This window comes from Bidens hawaiensis, unplaced genomic scaffold (assembly GCF_021521415.1).
Source record: "Bidens hawaiensis isolate Kalapana, Puna unplaced genomic scaffold, B.hawaiensis_p1.1 tig00009039_1, whole genome shotgun sequence".
In the NCBI taxonomy this organism is placed as follows: Eukaryota; Viridiplantae; Streptophyta; class Magnoliopsida; order Asterales; family Asteraceae; genus Bidens; species Bidens hawaiensis.
The window spans coordinates 903,528-925,371 of record NW_027491661.1 but is presented as its reverse complement, the minus strand read 5'-3'; the positions used below and the strand labels follow the sequence as shown (position 1 = coordinate 925,371).

Here is a 21,844-nt window from a genome sequence, read left to right as displayed (position 1 = left end):
ATAGTCTTGATAACGTTTTTTCTTCAAGTCCTCGAGTCAACCAAAAGTCAAACCTGTAACATTGCATAAATAGAATTTGTCAACACAAAGGTTGGTGAACAATTTCATAGTTTTTGAACAATAGATATATAATACGAAATTCCACAACTTGTATACAAAACAATAAATAATAGCAACAATTTAGATAGATGAAATCGTTAATAAGAATACATTCACAACACCTTTCTATAAGGGGATGCCAAATATACTCGGATTTTGTATGAAATCGTTAATAAGAATACATTAACGACACATTTCTATAAGGGGATGCCAGATATACTCGGATTTTGTGAATCAACCATCCAAAAGCGGTAAACACATTAGCACTTAAGCATATAAGCATATAACACCAAATCGAGCATTTATTTAAGTAAAGTATACAATAAAGTTTGTGGTTTAAGACTCAAGTATAAATCATTTGGATTTGAATAAGTTTTCAACGTCACCCCCAAAATATAAAAGAGTGAAAACGGGGGATGAAAGTACTCACGTTCAAGTAATAAACTTGAAAGATTTGATGATTTGGAGATTAACCGGAACGATGAGTTTAACGAACGAAGCCTAAAGGAGAAGAAGTCTTGTATTATAAAAGTTGTCTTAGAAGTCTTTAAATGAAAATAAATGATAAGAAATGTAAACAATTTAAAGTTTAAGGTTTAAAATATAAATATTTAAGAAATTATAATAATAGTCCTTTAAAAATGTAAATTTGCTCGAAACCGAGTTAAAGTATCTAGCCCTTAATTTTACTCAACCTATGTTAAGTAATGTGACATTTGTCAATTTCGGGTTATTTTATACTTGTATTCTTAATGTAAACCCGACCCGTTTTGTATCCCGAACCTTTCGATATTATCAAAATGATGAATTGTATGTTAAATATTTGTTTTATAGTTGTTGGATAAAAAAACACCCTTTTCGGTTCTTAAAATTCCCCGAAAACGCTCAAAACGAACTCCAGGGACTAAAACTACCAAAATGGAGACTTGAAGGACCCATTTGTAGTTTGTGCTTTCTTGGGTCTATAACCAACCCATTTTCATGAAACACCCTTTATGAAAGACCCATTCAACTTACCATATATATACACACCCATCTTCTTCATTTGTGCTTGTTCATTTCTTCATTTCTCTCTCAAATTCTTGAATTCTAAGGTTGTTCTTCATAAGCTAATCTTTCATTTTAACTAACTTCTCAATACTTAAAGCTTGATGTTACAACATATATATAATATACACTCCTTGTTTACCTTCGGTCTTTCATTTCTCCGGTCTCGGCCGGTTGAAATGTCGGATTAGTAAGGCAAGGTTACATGGAGGACTTTGTAGTCCTTGTTTATATATATAACAAATCTAACCATATAACTTGTTATACTTGCTTAAATTCTACATATTTTAGTTTATTTTTCATATTTGTCAAGTTCCATGGTATTGGGTATGTGGTGACTAGCCTCGGTTTCATCCCGAGTTGAGAACCGAACCAAAAACTGAACTTTTGTTTAAAAGCATTATTGTTAACTTTTTGAATGTAAAACTTAAGTATTATTATTTATAAGTTATTTTACAAGTTCCATGGTAATTGGGTATGTGGTAACCATCCTCGGTCTTATTCCGAGTCAAGGACCGAACCAAAAACCGAACTTTTGTTTAAAGCTTTATTGTTAACTTTTTGAATGTAAAACTTGAGTATTATTATTTATAAGTTATTTTACAAGTTCCATGGTAATTGGGTATGTGGTAACCATCCTCGGTCTTATTCCGAGTCAAGGACCGAACCAAAAACCGAACTAAACCGAGTTCACTCGCTTAAGACACACAAGTGTGTTTTTAGCCACCAAAACTCATATTTTTCTTCAAGATTATATTTTAAATCAATTTTAGTTAATTTCTAAACATACTTGGCATGTCGGTAACCAACTTGATCTTATAACAAGTTCGAACCGATAAGGTCGTATACTCGCTTAACGAACGTTAGGGTTCTTCACAATAGAACTACATACTTGGTTAAGTCTATTTTGATTTTAATGAGTTATCTCATAACATTTATTATTTTGGGAAGTTAACTGTGAGCTTGGTCAATTATCAAGTCTCGAACCGACAAACCCGAACACTCGTTTAAACCTCGTTTTGGTATTCTTATAACCAAAGGTTTTGCAATATCGCATTTTAACCCACATTATTACTTAACATAGGTTGAATAAAAAAAGAAAAAAACTAATGAACAGAATACCGAGACCCGGTTTCGAGTAAACTTATTTTACAAAACTCGTTTCTTTAATTTCTCAAATATTTACATTTTAAATCCTAAACTTTATTTATTTACTTTATTTGTCATGTATTTTATTTTAAACCCTTCCAAGACTACCTACTAACACAAGACCCGTTTAATATAGGTCTTGCTCGTTAAACCGATCTCTCCGATTATTCACGACACTATCTTTCAAGTTACTTGTTAATGTGAGTACTTTTTCATCCCCCGTTTTCCATCTTTCGTTTCGGGGGTGGCATTGCATACTTATTCAAATTCAAATGATTTATACTTGAGTCTTAAACCACAACACGTATTGTATATGTTTACTTAAATAAATGCTCGATTTGGTGTTATATGCTTTACATGATTATGTGCAAATTCTTGAATGCTAAGGCGGGTAGCCTCTTGAATGCTAAGGCGGGTAGCCTCATCAAAGTATGATCATACGTTAATTCCGAGTATATATGGTATCCCCATATAGAAAGGTGTCGTCAATGTATTCTTATTGACGATTTCATTATTGTCGTCAATGTATTCTTATTGACGGTTTTATTTTCTAAATTGTTGCTATTATTTATTGTTTTCATATACTAGTTGTGGATTTCATACTATATACTTATTGTCTAAAACTATGAAAATTGCTCACCAACCTTCGTGTTGACAAACTCTATTTTATGCAATGTTACAGGTTTGATGTTAGCTTGATTGGATTACTTGAAGAAACTTATTATCTTGGCTTTAGGATATTAGAAAATAAAAGAACAAGTTATTTGTTTATCTATCTATTTGGCATTTTGTATGAACAATTGTTGTGTTATTTATGATGATATGGATTTAAATGAGTTGTTTAAATATTCTAACTTTATAGTGTCATTGTGCAATGAGCAATCATGTCGCGCCTCGACGTTTCCGCCTTCATTGGTCGGGGGTGTGACAAGTAATAAGGTGGGTAAAAATGCAAGAAAGCAAGTCCCTTTATAATATAGATACTAAAACGGGTTTTAACTAGTGTTCGGGTGGTCGGTTCGGGTCTTGGTGACTTGACCAAACCAAAAGTCAACTTTCCCAGAATAATAAATGTATGAGATAACTCAATAAATCTTGAAGAGACTTAACCAAGTATGTAGTTCTATTGTTTTAGAACTAACAACGTCCGTTAAGCGAGTGTTCGGTTTAATCGGTCCAAACTTTGTTATAAGATCAAGTTGGATTCAACATTCCGAGTACTTTGTGAAAATAATTAAAATCAGTTTATGAAGTATTTTTAAAGAAATATATAAGCTTTAATGGTTAAAAACACACCTGTGTGTCTTAAGCGAGTAAACTTGGTTTAGTTAGGTTTGGTTCGGTTTTTATCTTGGAATAAGGCCAAGAATGGTTACCACATGTCCAAACATCATAGAACTTGTAAAATAATTTATAAATAATAATACCAAAGTCTTACATACAAAAAGTCAACAACAAAGTCTTTAAACGAAAGTTTGGTTTCCGGTTCGGATCTTGTTTCGGGATAAGACCGAGGTTAGATTCTACAAACCCATAACCATGGAACTAATTAAAATGATTTTAGAAACTCAAATCTTACATAAAACATGTTTATACAACTATTTAAACAAACTAGTAAACAAGAGTTCGGCTTCCGGTTTGGAGCTATTTACGGAATAACCGATGCTAGTCTCTATAAACCCATAACCATGGAACTCAAAATGTAAAATAGAACTAAGATGAGCAGAGGTTAAACAAGTATAAAAAGTTAGATGGTTAGATGCGGAAAATATATAATCAAGGACTACTACGAGTCCTCTATGTAGCTTTGTCATATGGGGACACTTAACCGACCGAGACCGGAGAAATGCCTGCCGAAGGTACAAAGGGTGCTATTATATATATGTTGTATAACAATCTTCAAGTATTAATAAGTGTTAACAAGTTGATTATAATGTAAGACTATGGTCAGTTTGACTTTGGAAAGTCAAACTGCCAAAAAAATACGAAGAACACCTTTGAATGCTTGAGAATTATGAGAGAAATAGATGAATGAGCATGGATTGATGAAGGGGATAGGGGTGTATATATAGGGTGAGTTGAAAGGGTCAAGCATGGGGTTAAATATCAAGGTTTGCATGCAAAAGAGAGGTCAAGACAAGTCACAAAACAACAAAAAAAGGAGATGAAGCTGCTGGTCTGCTCTGGTTTGCTGTTGGTTCGCTGCGAGTCGGTTCGTGTCCGGAAGTTCGTTTTTGATGTATTTTGAGCGTTTTAAGTCCGTTTTCGAATCCGTAAAAGGGGTTTTTCAAATTAGACAAGCGGGAATGTTTTAGTAACATAAAATCCAATATTTTATATATTTGAAATGTTCAGAATATAAATCGGGTCGGTTTACAACATAAAAACAAATACAAAATAAATACAATTTGACCCGAAATCGAGAGATGTCACATGGTGGTTGTCGGAGATTGGTAATAGAGGAGGAGGAGGAGGAAGAAGAAGGAGGAGGAGGAGAGAGAAAAAATTAATTAAATATATATTTTTAGTTTTTTTTTGTTTTTCTTTATTTATTAAAACATTTTTTTAATTTAATAGGTATAATGACTAATTTGCCTCACATGACCTGACTTAACGAAAATTTTTAACTGAGTTAGGCGAAAAGGACAAACGCTGAAGGATTTTGAAACGTAAATGATAAAAAAGATCAATTTTGAAGATCAGGGACAACGAGTGAAATTTGAGTGAAAGATAAAGGACAATTTCTGTAATTCTGTCTAAATATAATATAATTAAATTTATTTTTATTTTCTCAAAAATAACTGTTAAGTATAAAAGTAGTTAGCGCCTACTTGATAACAATGCTTGTATAGTACACACCCTAAATGTATATGCTATGGTGCATTGATAAACTTAAAATTACAATATATATTGAAAAATATATACAGTGCACATTAACTAAGTTATTTTTATGGTTTTAGTTCCTTTATTATAATATAAAGGTTCAATTTGTTTAATCGTGTTGACATTTATAATTCTATGAACGTGACCACCGTCACAAAATTTCATCACATACTGTGAACATCACTAAATTCCATCACTTGCTATGGTGTTGCTTGATCACTTGGCTTCGTCACGAAAGTGCCCCGCCACTCTCAATAAAAATACATGTAAGATTATGTTTTATTAAAATAGTATGTTACTTTTAGCATAGAAAGTGTTATAAACGAAAGATAGAAATTTGTTGATTCAGGAACACACTTAGAAGCTTCAATAATAGAAACTTTGAAAAATGGATGATTTATAACTTTCCTCGTCAACTTCAAATTCTTCACAAAAACATAAATATGATCCTACTTTTAATAGGTACTTAGGTTAGTTTCTAAATAATACAAAACCACTATTTTCAACAACCGGTAAATGCTAATAAATATATGACAAAAACATAAATATGAACCTACTAATAAATATGTAATCTTTATATAGGTGAAATTGGCTTCCTTTATTTGTAAGGTGTTTTTTTTAAACTTGGTGGTGTTATTAGACGAGATAGCTTCTTGGTATTTCGTCGTCTTTAATTTTATTTTGTTGATCGTTCAAAAAATAGTAAAAGCCAATGTTGGTGTTGTAAGGCCTCCCATTAGGTCAAGTGGTGGACCAACATTGGTCCTTGTTATTTGTTTTTTTTTAGCTGGGATATCTTAACGAATGTAGAAAATCGATCAAATTCGTATAGATTCGTTGCCTCAACGACCAGGAAAGATAACACTCGGGTTTTACAGATGCCCAAGTTTTGTCGACTGATGCCACCCTATTGGTTCACTTCAACTATTTTTATCTTTTTTGCTTTTTTTAGTTTCAGTACCGTAACGAGCGTAAACGAAACCTACCGAATTCGCATCTTCTCACCGCCTCAACGCTCGGGACAGACAACGTTTGGGTTTTACCAACCTCTAGGTTTTACCGACAGAATAAACGACATTTTAAATATTTTATTTTTTATATGTTAATTTGAGGAATTTTATTTTTGGGTTTTTTAACACTCGGGTTTTACAAACATTTTTATAACGTAAACAGCTTAACAAATATTGACCAAATTTCCGTCGACTCGTCATCTTAAAGCTCATCTTTCAACGCCTGAGCTTTAGCGACCAAAATCATCGTACAACATGCGGGTAAATCACTAGTTATTAATAAACAACACATATGCAAATAACATATTATAAAAAAAAACATGTTACTTTTAAGTTTTAACATAGAAATTGTTTTTACTTTTTAATAGTCGATACAGAGAAATTTGCTATCATTCACGAACACTCTTAGAAGTTTCAAACATAGAAACTTTCGAAAATGGCTGATTTGTAACTTTCCTCGACAACTTCAAATTCTTCACAAAATCATTATATATTCGAATGATGACAAGGGCAACAAAATACCATATTAAAACAATTATTTATGCAAGCAATTATTATCATTTAGCATCTTGTGTGATAAAAGTATAAAACGTGGACATATATCTAGCAATAAAAAAAATCTTCAGATTTTAGAAAGCAGCATTTTATAAACTCTTTTTTTAGTTTTTTATAGTCTATATAAAAGTTTAATTTTAACGTTTCACAAAAAATAAAACAAAAAAACAAAAAAAGTCGTCACATATTCAAAAAGCAAGTGGTCAAAGCTAGCAACCTATGAGTTATGACCAAACCTTTGCATACCTGTGACCTGGTCACACGTGTCCTCCAGTTATCGCTTAACTTATATGACAGGATGTCACTCTACCGTCACCCTATTATATACACAACACATTCCATTCTCAGTCGTTACTCGTAACAGATATTATCTTAAAATTCGATTTTCCGTTTCATTTCAAACTATTAATAATAATAATTTTCTCTCATCAAATTTTCCTTTCAAAATCAACCTATGCAAAACACCATTGATCACCAAACCTCCAGATGACAACAATAACCACCCGTGTCATCTTCACCTCTAAATTCATATTCATCCTTCTATTGTTATCTTTTATACATACTGCTTACGGCCTCGGTGGCTCCGCCTCCACCGTGGCCGTAAGCTACGGTTCTAATATAACCGTCTGCGGCATCGTTGCTAGTCAACCGAGCCAGCGGATTCAATGCTGGCGCAACGGACGAGTGTTTGATGTATACTCAGATGTCTCGTTTCTCTCCATAGCTGGCGGCCGGGACTTGTTCTGTGGCGTCAGGTCTGGCGGCTCCAGCTTAATGTGCTGGAACCCGAATTTGACGCCAAGGCGTCTGTACTACAATGAAACGGTGATTTTGAATCAGTTATCAATCGGAGATAGACAAATTTGCGCGATTACGAATAGCTCCGGATGGAATGTTAATTGTTGGAGAGATCCTAATGACTTTTCGGCTCGAAATGCTCGGATCCGTATGATTTCAGCTGGATTATGGTTTAGTTGCGGTGTTTTGTCAAATAACACCAATGGAATTGATTGTTTCGGTACGAATTCGGTCTTGGCGAGTTCGATTCAAGGCGAATTTAATAGTTTCCGTATGTTGAGTATTGCGGTAGGAGGTGATCACGCCTGTGGAGTCAATTCGACCGGTTATGTGATTTGTAAAGGTAATAACGATAACCGGAAGATCGATGTGCCTAATCATGAACCGTTTGAGTTTTCGGCACTCGCCTTAGGTTTGAATCATACTTGTGCTTTAAGAAGTTTAAATAATACCGTGGTTTGTTGGGGAGGTAGAGGTGGGAATATGAGTGGTTATAAACTTATTAATGCTTCATTTGAATCTATTGTTGCTGGATTGGATTTTACTTGTGGATTAACAACTAACAACCTTTCTGTTACTTGTTGGGGAGAAGGGTGGGCTAGAATTCGGAATGATTCGCTTTCGTTATTCCAGCTTCCGGTTCTTCCAGGACCGTGTGTTAGATCGGCTTGTGAGTGCGAAATGTATACGCAGTATGATACTCTGTGTTCTGGATCCGGTTCCATATGTAAGCCTTGTGATTTAGCTAGTTTAGCACCACCAATACCACCATTATCACCACCATCGCCACCACTACTGCGGCCAGCGTCTTCCCCTTCGAGACCTTTAAGAAGGGGGTTATTGGCTTTTGCAATAGTAGGATCAATTGGGACCTTTGCAGGCATTTGTACCATGATATATTGTTGGTGGACTGGTATATGTTGTGGGAACAAAAAGATACATAACTCAGTTCAACCCACAATCACCAGTACCAATCAAAATGGTCCTCAGTTATCAAGCAGCAGTACGATCTCAAGATCTTCGACGATTAGGCGACAAGCATCGCGAGTTATCAGAAGGCAACGAAGCGGGACATCTTCGAAACATGCTGACCGTGAAGAGGAGTTCACGTTCGCTGACCTGGCGCTAGCAACCGATAATTTCTCTCTTGAGAACAAGATAGGTGCAGGGAGTTTTGGTGTGGTGTACAAAGGCAAACTGTTGGATGGTCGTGAAGTCGCCATCAAACGAGGCGAAACGAGTCAAAAAGCCAAGAAATTTCAAGAAAAAGAAAGCGCGTTTGATTCGGAACTTGCTTTCTTATCGCGGTTACATCATAAACACTTGGTCCGCCTTGTTGGGTATTGTGATGAACGCGAAGAAAAATTATTGGTTTATGAGTTCATGAAAAACGGCGCATTGTATGATCATTTACACGATAAGAACAATGTCTATAAAAGTAGTAGCTTGTTAAATTCTTGGAAAATGAGGATCAAGATTGCATTAGATGCTGCTAGAGGAATCGAATACCTTCATAACTATGCGGTCCCGCCTATAATTCACCGAGATATCAAATCATCTAACATATTACTCGATGCGAACTGGGTTGCTAGGGTTTCTGACTTTGGGTTGTCTTTAATGGGCCCTGAGCCCGATTCAGAGCTGGGGCCCACTAAAGCAGCTGGGACAGTCGGCTACATTGATCCAGAATATTATGGATTAAACGTTGTCACTGCTAAAAGTGATGTTTATGGCCTTGGAGTTGTCATGTTAGAGCTTCTAACGGGAAAAAGAGCAATATTCAAAAGTAGTGATGATGGGAATGGGGGTACACCGGTAAGTTTGGTGGATTTTGCTATACCAGAAATTATTTCTGGCGGCCTGACAGAGATGCTTGATAAGAGGGTAGGGCCGCCACATGTGAATGAGGCAGAGGCGGTGGAGCTGATGGCTTACACCGCTGTGCATTGTGTGAAGTTGGAAGGTAGAGAAAGACCGACAATGAGTGATATTGTCGCTAATTTAGAAAGAGCTTTATCGTTGTGTGATGACAGTCACTGTAGTGTTTCAAGTGATCATATTTCAATAATTTCTGAATGAGTTACTAGATATTTTTTGTTTTATGGGTTTGGTTTTTTTACATATCTTGTGGGTGATTTCATCTGGGTGTATACTTGTAAAGATTAAAGGTTAGGATTCTTTTCATGTTCTTTTGTTAGTTAAAGATTTACATAATAAGATTTTGATGCACCAAGAACCAAAAAGGTTGGTGCTTAGTTTAGTTTAGAAAGGTCTCAATTTTAGCTTTCTTTTTGGATTTGGTCTTTGGAACAATCTGATTTCATCTTTGATCTTTCTTTGCATAATTCCACAAGTGTACAAGTTTTAATGCAGGTAGTGCAATAAGTTTATGCTTAATAATGGTGTGGAGGTTTCCATGAAGTAGTGGTTTTAGACTAGGTCTTAGAGAAAGGGAGAGTGGTCCACGTTGGGTTTAATTCAGAAGTAGATATATCATGTATGTTGACCACAAAAATTCAACTGAAATCTGCAAACTTGTTCCCATACATGATATGTCAATTATGGTGTTCCTAGCTACCAAAATAACAAATCTAAGAAATAAATTTATTAACTTTACAAGTTAGTTTACATTTTTCTTTTTCTAAATGGCCACTTTTATACATCTTAATTAATCACAATCCAAATTATATAATCACTAATAAAATTTCTCTAGCGGTGTAGAGTGGTTCTCAAGCTCTTTTAGTATCAAGCTTGACTCATTTTAAACTCCAGTTGTACACCTTGAGCTATGCTCGATTTTTATTCATTAGCGCTTTAACTTACGTATTTATATATATTTCTAATTGTTTTTTTACGTACTGATAGCTATAAACTAGACATAACATTAATTATTATGTAAATATATTTTGCTTTATATATTTGTATCCCTTAACTTTATATACCTATACCATTTCTTATTCACTTTTTGGTTTTATATGTTATTGCAATTAAAGAATAATGTAAATATATGTGTGATACTGAAAATGCTATATAACTAAAGTGCTCGTTAAAGCTTACGAGCATAGTCGTTCAAACTCATTTAATCTTGTCAAGTCGATCTTAAGTAATTTATAGGTTTCTCATGAATATTTAAAAAGTTACCTGATGTGATGTGATTCTTTCTTTTTCAATCTCATTATATAAATTTAATGTTTCAAAGATACAATCAATAAATATAAAATGCTTTTTAATGTGCATTTAAGCTGGCCGGTGTTGCCTCTCAATTCAAAAGTTGTTTACCGAATATTTATTATTAAATGGGTTACAGTTCACAACAATCAAAATCGACATAACAATACACTTAATTTATTTAAAGCTATTACTTAAATTAGCATTATTCTTGAACAATGTTAATGCTATAGATATCCGTTAAAAGCTTTTATTGGTATCAGTTATACTGTTATCGACCCGTATGCGGTTTAAGTGCATATATATTATTTATGATAAGATTAATGAATCATAGTACTTATAGATGAGCTGATCATATGAAATGTACGTATGTGGTATGTAACATTTATTTATCTTCCAACGTATTATATTAAACAGAAAAATGTAGATGATCGAGTGAGTTGAGTTTGTATATCTGAAGTCTGATTCGTGAAATTAAAGTGGATAATATAAATTTCTTTCCTGATTATTATTAAGATAAAAGTTGGTATAATATAAAGATATATTACCTACTAAATTTGCATATAATAATCCGAAAATAAAGCCAGAAGCACACGTACAAAGTGATCTCGTATATTTATTGAAGTCCTGTGGTCTCAACTCCCACCACGTAATTCATGTTGGTCCTTAATCATGTTCACCTCCTTTCCTTATCTTCTTTATTTATAATTTAACTGGCATTCTTTCGTATAAAATACGAGCTGATTTTAGTAGCGACAATTCCTTACATGACTCTAACATGACAAAACAGGGGGGTTTTGGGTCGGGTAATATGACCCGTGTTATTAAACAAGTCAACCTGATCAACACATCTAGTAAATTGGTTAATACGAAAATGACTCGTTTAATATGTTTAAGAGTTTTTAGAAAAGTTCATATTTAGCTTTTAGAAATGGTTATTTAAAAAGTATAAAAACTTGGAGCTAGACTTTTTTTATATATATAAAATCTTTCCTTCTAAACAAATGAACTTAGTTCTGTTTAAAATCCATATCATCTCTTAGTTTCCAGAAACTTACCGGCTCTAACTATTCATTCTCAAAATCTTTTTTGTTCGATTCGTCTAACTTCAAGCTAGACATATAAAACTAATTTGATACTGTAATTTGGAACGAAAGGTAAAGAAACAAGAAATATAAAAAAAAACAATTAAACATACACTAATTACATAAAATGTTTCATTAAACGAGTCAACCTGAAACACTATCTAAACACAACAGTTTAAGTGGTCTAACATGACATGAATAAATACATGGACCAGGTTATGATTGTAGAATTCAACCTAGCAACCTGATATGATTAACACATGGTTTCACCGGTTCAACACCTTTTGGTATATTTTTAAAAAAAAATTTGTAATAGAAGATAATATTGTTTCTACTCAGTTTAAATTAGAAACCATCATGCAAACGATAGCAATGATTAGACGAGGTATAAATAAAATATAGCTAACAACCACGTGATCGACAATTTTTTTAAAGAATTGTTCGTAGTAATAAATAGTCTTACTTCAACCATAAACTATGATTTAAATAGAGTATAAAATTTTTTAACAACCCGTTTGTTGATAAAATAATACTTTCAAAGCAGCCAAAACGTTGATTATTATAAGGGTCCAAATGACTTTTAAAGATGGCAATGAAAAAAATAATAAGATGAAGGTGATTTGAATATACTTAAGATGAAAATTGTGGAAAAGGTAAATCTGGTTTTAAAATTAGATAGAAGAGTGTAGAAGACTTCAACCAAAAACCGTGTAGGATATTAATTGTCACATAATTAATGAGATTTTAAAATTGTAAACATTGTTAATCACACTTTTAAACACGAGAAAGCATGTTTGGAGAATCAATACGTGTTTATCCCCTTTGCCTTTGACACATTTCATGCATAGTAATTTATCGGCCCATAAGAACCAAAACTTTGTTTTTAGTAGGATTGAGTTTGCTATCCGAAAGGGGTTGCGACGCAGCTTGCTGCCCGCTTACCTGCCACTTCATTGTAAATCGTTTAGATGTTTTTTTGAAATTAGTAACATAGATTCTTCAAAAAATAATAATAATAATAATAATGATAAAAAAAATAATGAAGGAACGCTGAAAATAAAGAAACTGTAAGGATGTCCCATGGCCCAAGGTGGTTTGTCCCTGGTTTTTGTTTAAGCTTTGCCACTGTCTATATAGACACCCTGACTGAGTGGTTGGTTCATCATCATGTTGATATTGAACCTATCTGAATGTCGGTGAGATATATGGATTTCATTATTGTCGACTTGTATTCGTTCGGTTGGACGCAAATAGCATAAGTGCCTCAAGAGGGGAACATAGAAAAAAATAGAGTAAAACCATACACCTTTGCTTAGAGTAGTAGCTTTATTACAAAATTAAATACAAAAAATATTAAAAAAAATACTAAAAATTATGTAAACATTTCACACCTAACTCATCATAACCTAACTCCATAACGAGGGTGTTAGTATAGTGAGACCCTAGGTGTAAAATGTTTTCATAATCGGATCAGTTACAAAACTAATTCTTACCAGTTACCAGTCCAATACCGATTTGAAAAAAATATGACATCCTCTAAAATAATGAGGATTCAAGTTACATAGCGGACAAAAATGGTATATAGATTTGCCATTTAAATAAAAACAACATATCATCATCAGTATATATATATAACATTACTACAATAAACAAAACATATTAGTAGGGTTGTGTAACGGTTCGGAACCGTGAGAAACGAACTGGAATCGAAAATAACAGAAAAATAGGACCAAAACCGGAACCTATTATAAAAAACTGGTTCGGTTCCAAAACGGGTAAAGTCGGTTCTTGCTAATCGGTTCTATGCCAAAACCGGTTCGATTATTTATTTATCAAATGGGTTCTGCAAGCTTTGCAAATTGCAAAACAAGTTTATATAATTATATGTTTCTTTCGTAGTAAAATTAATTTAAATTACAAAATGAATATCCATTTTATTTTTGATTAAAACCTAATTATTGAAGTTAAATAAATCATCAACGGCGATAAATTAAAGGAGATTATACTATTTTATATTAAATTTACCTTGAAGGTTTGAATCAAATTGATCTTGGCTGCTTGGTATTGAACGCAAAGAAAAAGATTTGAATTAAAGAATGATTGAATAGATGTTAGCTAATAAGTTAAAAATTAAGGTTTGTTAAATTTATTTAAAAAGTTTTTAATATTCCAGTTCTTTGGTTCCACGTCTTGAACCGTCGGTCTTACCAGGAACCGAAACGAGAACCGTTTAATGCAAATATTGAGAATCGAGAACCATAAGGTAGCACACGTTAGCGGTTCTGGTTCTGGTTCCTCGATTCTGACGGTTACGAACAATTTCTTGCTCACCCCTACATATTAGTAAACCATACAGGCTTAATTAACAAAATAGAAAATCTAAATGATAAATTAGTCGGTAAAAAAACTAGAATCATGTCCGATCACCAGATCGATAACCAACCGATTCATATAAAGACGATTCAAATAGACTTAATCTAACCAATTATGTATTAACCATGTTCTGAAAACAATGTTAGTGTGTACAAAGTCTGCATTATATCTATAAAACCTCAAAAATACTTCAATTATTTTTATATTAGACAATACAAATCAAAGTAATGAACTTAGAGTAAAGAAACTATTTTCAAACATCTTCTAAAGTCTTCCATGGTTGATTAAGCTATTGAAATCTTTATGAATAAAAAGACAACCTCAATCATATCAAGATTCCAGGCTTAGATTCTTGGGTATCTCTTTCTCTGTCTTTGTGTTTCCATTTTATTCATCCAATCATTGACCCACAAAAGTCCCTTGTAACCAAAATAAGCCATTGCAATCAAACTCACCAAAATGATCACAAACAACATTAACTTCCTCAAATTTCCCATAATTTTCTGTCCAATTATTCAAAAAGACAACAAGGGTGAGCCAGAAAGCCAATGACTTGGAAGGGTAATAAAAACAGACGGGTTAGGCGGGCTGGGGTAACGGGCCAAGCCACTTTTAGCCCACAATTTTATCCTTTTAAATACAAGCGTGCCAAATATTATCCCGAAACTTATATCTAGGTGTATAAACGAGCAAAGCCACTTGTAAGCTACTGGAGATCGGCTTGCTAAAGAACTGGCATCAAGCTGAGCTTAAATGAGCTGATTGAGCTCCAACCCGAGCTCGAGCCCAAAAATAAGCTCGTTTAATATCCAAGCTCCAGCTTCATTTATCAAGTTAGGGTTGGCTCACGTGCCTAAACGAGCTTACAATTTATGTAACTTCAATTTAATATATAAAATATATATTTACATAATAACTATTATAATATATAAAATTATGATCAAAATAAGTAAATAATATCTATTGTCTTATATAAATTATTGATAAAAACTACATAAAAAGAAATGGCAACTATAATTTAATTAATAAATAACAAACGAGCCGAGACGACCCTGAAAATCACTCACGAACCAAGCTCAAGCTTTAAAAATAGAGCTCGAAACTCGAGCCCTCGTAGAACAAATTGAGCTCGAGCTCGGCACGCTTATGCCTCTCTTTATATCATTCAATAACCTCTCTTATAACTATATTTTGGAGTATTGCATTAAAAATACTCTTCAACCCGTTTAACCATTTTTGTTTTAAGCTAATTAAAGAATTTTTACCCGTTAAGAGTTAATGACCCAATTACCCCTTAGCAAATGACTAACCTGAAACGTTGAAACTTGGTGGTCATGTTGTACTCTATCTTTGCGTTTTTTACGCTTTCTTACATGATTTTCCACATCGGCCTCCTTTTTCTAACAAATTAGCACAAAAATTTATATAAATTAACCCTTCAATAAAACACTTTTTTCTTTAAAAAAAGAAAATAGATCAGACCTCAGGAACTATAGATTTCCGAAGGTGCAAGTCGGATTCATCAGGTTTGACTTTACTCTTACAGTCAAAGTCGCAATCAAGAAACCCGATACCAAATTGACTTTTAGTTATATCTTTAGGATCACGGCCCGTATTGTGATAAGCAGCTTGTACTTGATGACATGGCCAATCCTTTTTAACGGTTTGACACTTGCATCTTACTATAACCTGTTAAAAAGTAATTAGAACCACAACTTGTAAATTGCACTTTAACGGTATATACCAAGTTGCACCTTTTGTTCTTAATGTTAATTAATTACATGAATCATCATTCACATTTAGGGCTTGCCACACATTTCGTCATTTACATTAGCTGGGGACTGGGTTAAAATTTTCAGTTAGTTTTTCGAAATGACTAACAACTTCAAATAGATACAAAAAATAATAAACAAAAAAATAGAAAACAATAAATTTATCATCACTAGGGGGCAGTCAAATCTGTTTGACCAATCTCTCTAGTTAACTTACAAAATCAGTCCCTGTAATATTGCATAGTTTTTGAAATCAGTCCAGTAGTTTGTTTTATTAACAAGGATAAATTGGTCATTTTACAGAAAACTAACAGAAATTTTAACATCAGTTAGTGGAAAGAATGAAAACTGTAACAAATACTTAGCATAAAAGATGATTCGTGCATTTAATAAAAAAACAAGAACGAAAGGTGCAATTTACTATATATACCTGAAGGACGAAAAGTGTAATTTACTCAAAAAGCTTATGATCAAACATAAAACTTATTATTACCTTTTTAGAGCATTTTTCTGGTGACGGGCATTGGCCAACATGACATATTTCTGCACACAGATGTGTGCAGTAGGGAAGCTTTCTGTATAAACAAAAATGCATAAAACTCATGACAAACTTGATACTGAATGTGTCTAAAATGTTGACTGAAAAAAGTCAAACCTGTGGCAGGGTCCGCCACATGAGCGGGCAGCTATTTGTTCCTTTTCAGACAAAGTGTTGTAATATAAGCACTCAAAAACATGCACCATTGCACCACAATGACATGACCGTTTTATTAGCGTCTTGCATGGGGGGCAATCTTCATTATGACATGGCAGCGGACATGGATGTGGACACAAAGGTTTTCTTTCCTGAAACAAGTTGCGAACTTTAATAAAAGTAGACATTTTTACGGATCTATTATGCATGAAGTGAATCATAGATTAATATAACAATATTAATATAACAATATTAAAGAGTAAATTACAGTTTTCGTCCTTTAGGTATATAGCAAATTTCATTTGTCGTCCATAAACTAAGGAAATTACAGAAATTGTCCTTTATGTTCATATGTTGTATCAGTTTACGTCCTTTCCTTTAGTGGGCGTTAATTTTTTTTTTTTTAAGAAAAATACCCTCAGGTGCAATGACATTACTAGATTTAACAGACAAAACTAACGCTCGTTACAGAAAAAGACGTAAAATGTTACAGCATACAAACATAGAGGATGATTTCTGTAACTTCCTTGGTTTAAGGACAAAAACTTGAATTACTTTAAACTGAAAAAACATAAAAGACAAATAGTAAAAGTCAAATAATAAAAGTCTAACCCGTTGGCAAGGTAGATTGCACTCTTCACATTGAATCTTGAGGTCGTGGCACGTTTTAGTGCAAAAATGATTGCCACACGCCAAAAGGTTTCCACAATAATTATCACAAGAAAATCTTGCTTTATTGGAGCAGACCATCTGCAATACAACAATAAAAGTTTATCTTTCTTTACCGGTTCACATAAGAATTAATTTTAAATGTGCACCTACCATTTTCTCAGCTCCAATATGTTCACCAACACATGACCTCCAAACAAGTTCAGGGCAAGGCGGGCAGTTAGAACCGGGAGTACTATCATTGTGAAGATTTTGTTTCTTCTTCTTTGGTCTTAACGTAAACTCGGGATTAGGAGGAGGTATAGGACCGTGACACCTTCATTAATATATATTATATATAATAAAGTAACCAAAAAAAGAAGTAAAATACATGAATGAAATATGACAAGGAAATGATGTGAAACCTTAGTTTGCATTTATGCCCACACGCGTACTCTTCATCACAAACCAGACGGCATGGTGGGCAGGCTCCATAATGGCACTTATGTGGCTGGAAAAGTATAAATATATACCATTGGTAATTCAACCCACTAATAAATGGAAGTCGAATGAACATGCACTGATACAATTATTTACCTTAGTAATTGACTTATGTCTACATAAAGGCGTAATGTGGCATCTTTTGGAACATTTAGGAGGTTTTTGCTCCTTTTCAGTACCGCAAGGAACCTGATACATATTCCCGAAAAGATTAATTACAATCAAATATTTGACTATATGTATAGCAAAATTTGGTACCAGTGTTTCACAATCTATATCATAAATCTTGAAAGAAAAGCTTATAACTTTATAAAAAAATATCATAACCAAAAGCTAGAGGTATCCAGCATAGAAAAAAGCACAATCCACTAACCTCAAAATGTGTCTCACCACAGAAACATGAAATAGTCACCATTACCGGACATGGAGCGCAAGCACCTCTACAAGAATATAACTTAAGTCTATTAAAATCTAACATATTATATAAATAGAAAATCAAATAATCAGAAATAATATATAAATAATACTAATTACCTATGGCAAGGAGATGGGCATTTGTGATTTTTGCATCTCAGCTTCTTGTCACATATCTAATATTCCCAAATTATTAAAAAAATAAATTCTTTATAGATAATTATCTTGAAACTAAAAAATGGGGACTGCCATCAGAAATCATACCTCTGAACAAGGAGGACAATCACCATCACAACATTTCCTCTTGCACGCATGGCGTCCACAATCCCGCACTCGTTGGCATTTTCTTTCACATACTACATCTTGATAACAAGGAACCTATTAAAAATTCAATTACATTCAAACTTCAAGAATAAACATTCAAAAACCACTAAACATGTAAAAAGCTATCATCTTTTCACCTGTTTCTTCAAGCTCCCACATTTACAACCCTTCGTAACCACAATTCTACACGTTTCAACACACGGCCCGCGATGACACCTCTCGGGACACCGGTGGACCCCACACTGCAACTTCTTATCACACGTCCCGCCACACGAAGGCACCACAACATCACAAGCCATCCCTTCATAAACCCGTTTCCCACACGGGCACGCTCGTTTCCCCTGCAACGGGCAATCACCACACCCTCCTTCATGACACCCTTTGCCACAATAATGTTTCCCGCACCCGAGTAACTTCTCACACGGAACCTCACACCTAAACTCCCTTTCGAAACACTCTCTTTCTAACTTCACCTTACCACACAAACACCTATAAATCCCTTGAGCCTTACACGGCGGGCACTCGCCATCGTGACATATCTCACCACAACAATGCACTTTACAATCCAACAACCTCGAACACGGTTTCCCACACGAAAACTCCTTAAACCCACACCGCTTCGTATCCGCCACACCCCCGCAAAAGCACCGGGCTTTCACGAGTTTCGGGCAAGACGGACACGGACCCGGGTGACACAGCAACAAACACTTATGCCCACAATTATACTTCAAATCCCTATCACATATCTCCCCACAAGAATGCGGTAAAACCCACGGATCATGAACTGGGTTTTCAACTTTACCACAAAAACAATAATAATTCTTAGGGATCAGGGTTTTCGGGAACTCGATTCGGCATTTCGGGCAGTTCCAGACGGAATTTGTATCCGATGCGCCGCGCGTGGCGGCGCGTAGGGAGGATAAATCGGAGGATTGGCGGGCCCATGACTGGATGCAGACGAGGTGGAAGACGGCGAAGCAACGGGCGGAGCAGGACCAGGTGGGGTCGGTGGGACGGATGCGTTCGAGGCAAATGAGGCAAGATAATGCGCCTGAGCGTGAAGAAGTTAAGAATGATTGGATTTTGGTGAGGTCTGGAGATTGGTGACCGGATAATTGGGTGTAGGAGTGGAAGATGGTGGTGGAGAAGTCGGTGTGGTGTTGGTGGTGGGGTTTAGAGGAATCGGAGTCGGAGGAGTCGGTGTCGGAGTGGTGGGACGGCGGTGGTGGTGGACGGTGGAGTGCGTTTGGTGGTGGTGGTGGTGGTGGTGGCATGTTTGGAAGTGTGGAACTCGAAAACTTAGATTTTGACTATGTAATGTATACAGATTTGGCACGACAGTTATAAAGACTCAGGTAAGTTTTAGAGCAAAATATTCGTTTCTTCAATTTAAGCGAGAGAAATGGAAATTATAATTTAACTTAAAAACTTACCATCACGGCCGCCGTGACCACTGCCTCCACCACCACCAACAACCCCGCCGCCACCACCCCGACCGCCGCTGCCGACATCGCCACCACCACCGCAGCCGCCGCCACCGACACTGCTCCCATCACCTCCGTTGTATGAAAATTTATATAATTATTATTGCCGACCAAAAGACCAAAGTCTGGGTTATAAAAATCTAATATCCCATTTTCAAACCCTCCTTTCATAAACAGGTGGTGGTGGCGGCAGTGTTGGTGGCGACGGTCGTGGTGGTGGCGATGTCGCCCGCGGTGGTCGAAGTGGTGGTGGAGGCGGTGTCGGTGGTGGCGGCGCCCATGGTGGTGAGCTTTAAGTTAAACTACATTTTTCATTTGTCTCCCTCAACTTGGAGAAATGACATGCTCTAAAACTAACCGGGTTAATTCCCGTTAAGAAAATGCTCAGTGGAGGCCAACAGAGTGAGTTGGGATTAATGTAGGGAATTTTTTTAAGTTGAGATTAATATTGACCAATATACCAAAATTTATATTATTAAAATCTAATATGTCTTTTCTATATGATTAACGGGCGGATGCAATTTGTAACCTCATTCATATGCATTCTTGACGTTTGCAAACTCATCTGCTTCGAGTGTAGCCGTCAAACTCATGATATAACTAAATTTTAACATGCATATTTTTTTCACAAGTTTAATAATTTTATCGTCTGATTTTTCATGGGTTTCTGGAATTTTCTTTACAAATCTCATAGCAATTAAAGGTCTAAAAAAGCACTGATTACTGCAATGGCTAATTTTCAATGTCTAAAACGACTACCGAAGCTAATCACTAAGGTTTATTATAATTCATGCTCAAAAAAGCAACTCTACTGATTTCATTAACAAGTTTTAGAGGTGACATGTGAATTCTTTTATGTGAACTAGAGCAAGATGCATGTGCTTACACCAAAAATTGAAGAAGGCCTTGATCTTAAATCTCACTTTAGACCTCCGAAAGCATTGACCCGGCCCTGGCTACATCTATATCACCATCACCATACAAAGTTTGAGATATTGAAAATATGTAAATATTATTACGGCATGTTGTAAATGAAAGTTTGTTTTCAACATGGTGAAGCTGAAATATAAAGCACCACTAGACAAGGGTAAAGAAAAAAGATATATTTTGAGTAAACGACTCGGGTTAATGGACGTAATTATGGTTTTGGTAATCTAGGAAGGTGTCATTTGATACTGTACTCATCCCGAACATGTGAAATTTATTTTTTCAATCCCATACTTTTCCATATCCAAATACATGTCCAAGAAGTTTCAAGTAGTACTCCAGTCGAGCTCAAGATTTTGGCATCTCTAGTAATCTTTATCCATGGCTTCTCGTATGTGGGTCTTGATGTATAATACCATTTGGCGTTAGTTCCATATCAAAATACATGTCCCAAAAGTTTTCAGTAGTATTCCAGTCGAGCTCGGGTTCTTGGCATCCCTAGTAATCTTAATTCATAGTCCCTCGTTTATGGGTGTTGATGTATATACAAACAATGACTGTTAGTTTGAAATACATAAGCTTTTTGCATACATTGCATGAAGAAACACTAAGTGACCCCGGGCAGATTACGGATAATCTGGGGGTTAAATAGATGTTTCCCACGAGGGGTTAGACCCGGCAAAGATGGTTCTTCTGATAACCTGCAAAACAGACACCGTGAGCTCGTGACTGAGAAGGGGGGGGGGGGGGTACCTCCTTGTGACCACCCTCCGGCGTGAGAATCAGACTAGATTGCTCTTGAATATAAGTGTATATTAAGAGAATGACTAGAGCAGATATCAGGTATATGATATAAGATAAGATACAAGATGATATCAGATGATCATACCATTCCAAGGTGTTGGAGTATTTA

General features: G+C 35.0%; 1 protein-coding gene and 1 pseudogene across 1 annotated transcript; one reads left to right on the top strand and one right to left on the bottom strand.

Moving 5' to 3' along the window:
- The first annotated feature begins 6,963 nt into the window (after positions 1 to 6,963).
- Positions 6,964 to 9,999, top strand: LOC143530862 (putative serine/threonine-protein kinase-like protein CCR3 pseudogene; annotated as a pseudogene).
- A 4,484-nt stretch (positions 10,000 to 14,483) lies between these two features.
- On the bottom strand, positions 14,484 to 20,285 carry LOC143530879 (NF-X1-type zinc finger protein NFXL2-like). The gene is made up of 15 exons (XM_077026300.1): positions 20,180 to 20,285; positions 19,954 to 20,063; positions 18,658 to 19,830; positions 18,461 to 18,574; positions 18,317 to 18,372; positions 18,156 to 18,222; positions 17,879 to 17,971; positions 17,707 to 17,792; positions 17,456 to 17,618; positions 17,246 to 17,383; positions 16,595 to 16,785; positions 16,433 to 16,514; positions 15,650 to 15,856; positions 15,478 to 15,567; positions 14,484 to 14,670 (listed from the first exon to the last, which is right to left on the bottom strand). The coding sequence occupies exons 1-15, from the start codon at positions 20,283 to 20,285 to the stop codon at positions 14,512 to 14,514; spliced, it is 2,835 nt and encodes a 944-aa protein (XP_076882415.1). The 3' UTR covers positions 14,484 to 14,511.
- Between the last annotated feature and the right edge of the window lie 1,559 nt (positions 20,286 to 21,844).

Coding starts and splice junctions, on each gene's coding strand:
- LOC143530879 (XM_077026300.1), bottom strand. CDS start 20,285: ATGGGCGCCGCCACCACCGACACCGCCTCCACCACCACTTCGACCACC. Junction 18,373..18,460: donor ATTGTCCTCCTTGTTCAGAG/GTATGATTTCTG, acceptor TGGGAATATTAG/ATATGTGACAAGAAGCTGAG. Junction 17,793..17,878: donor GACATAAGTCAATTACTAAG/GTAAATAATTGT, acceptor ATACTTTTCCAG/CCACATAAGTGCCATTATGG.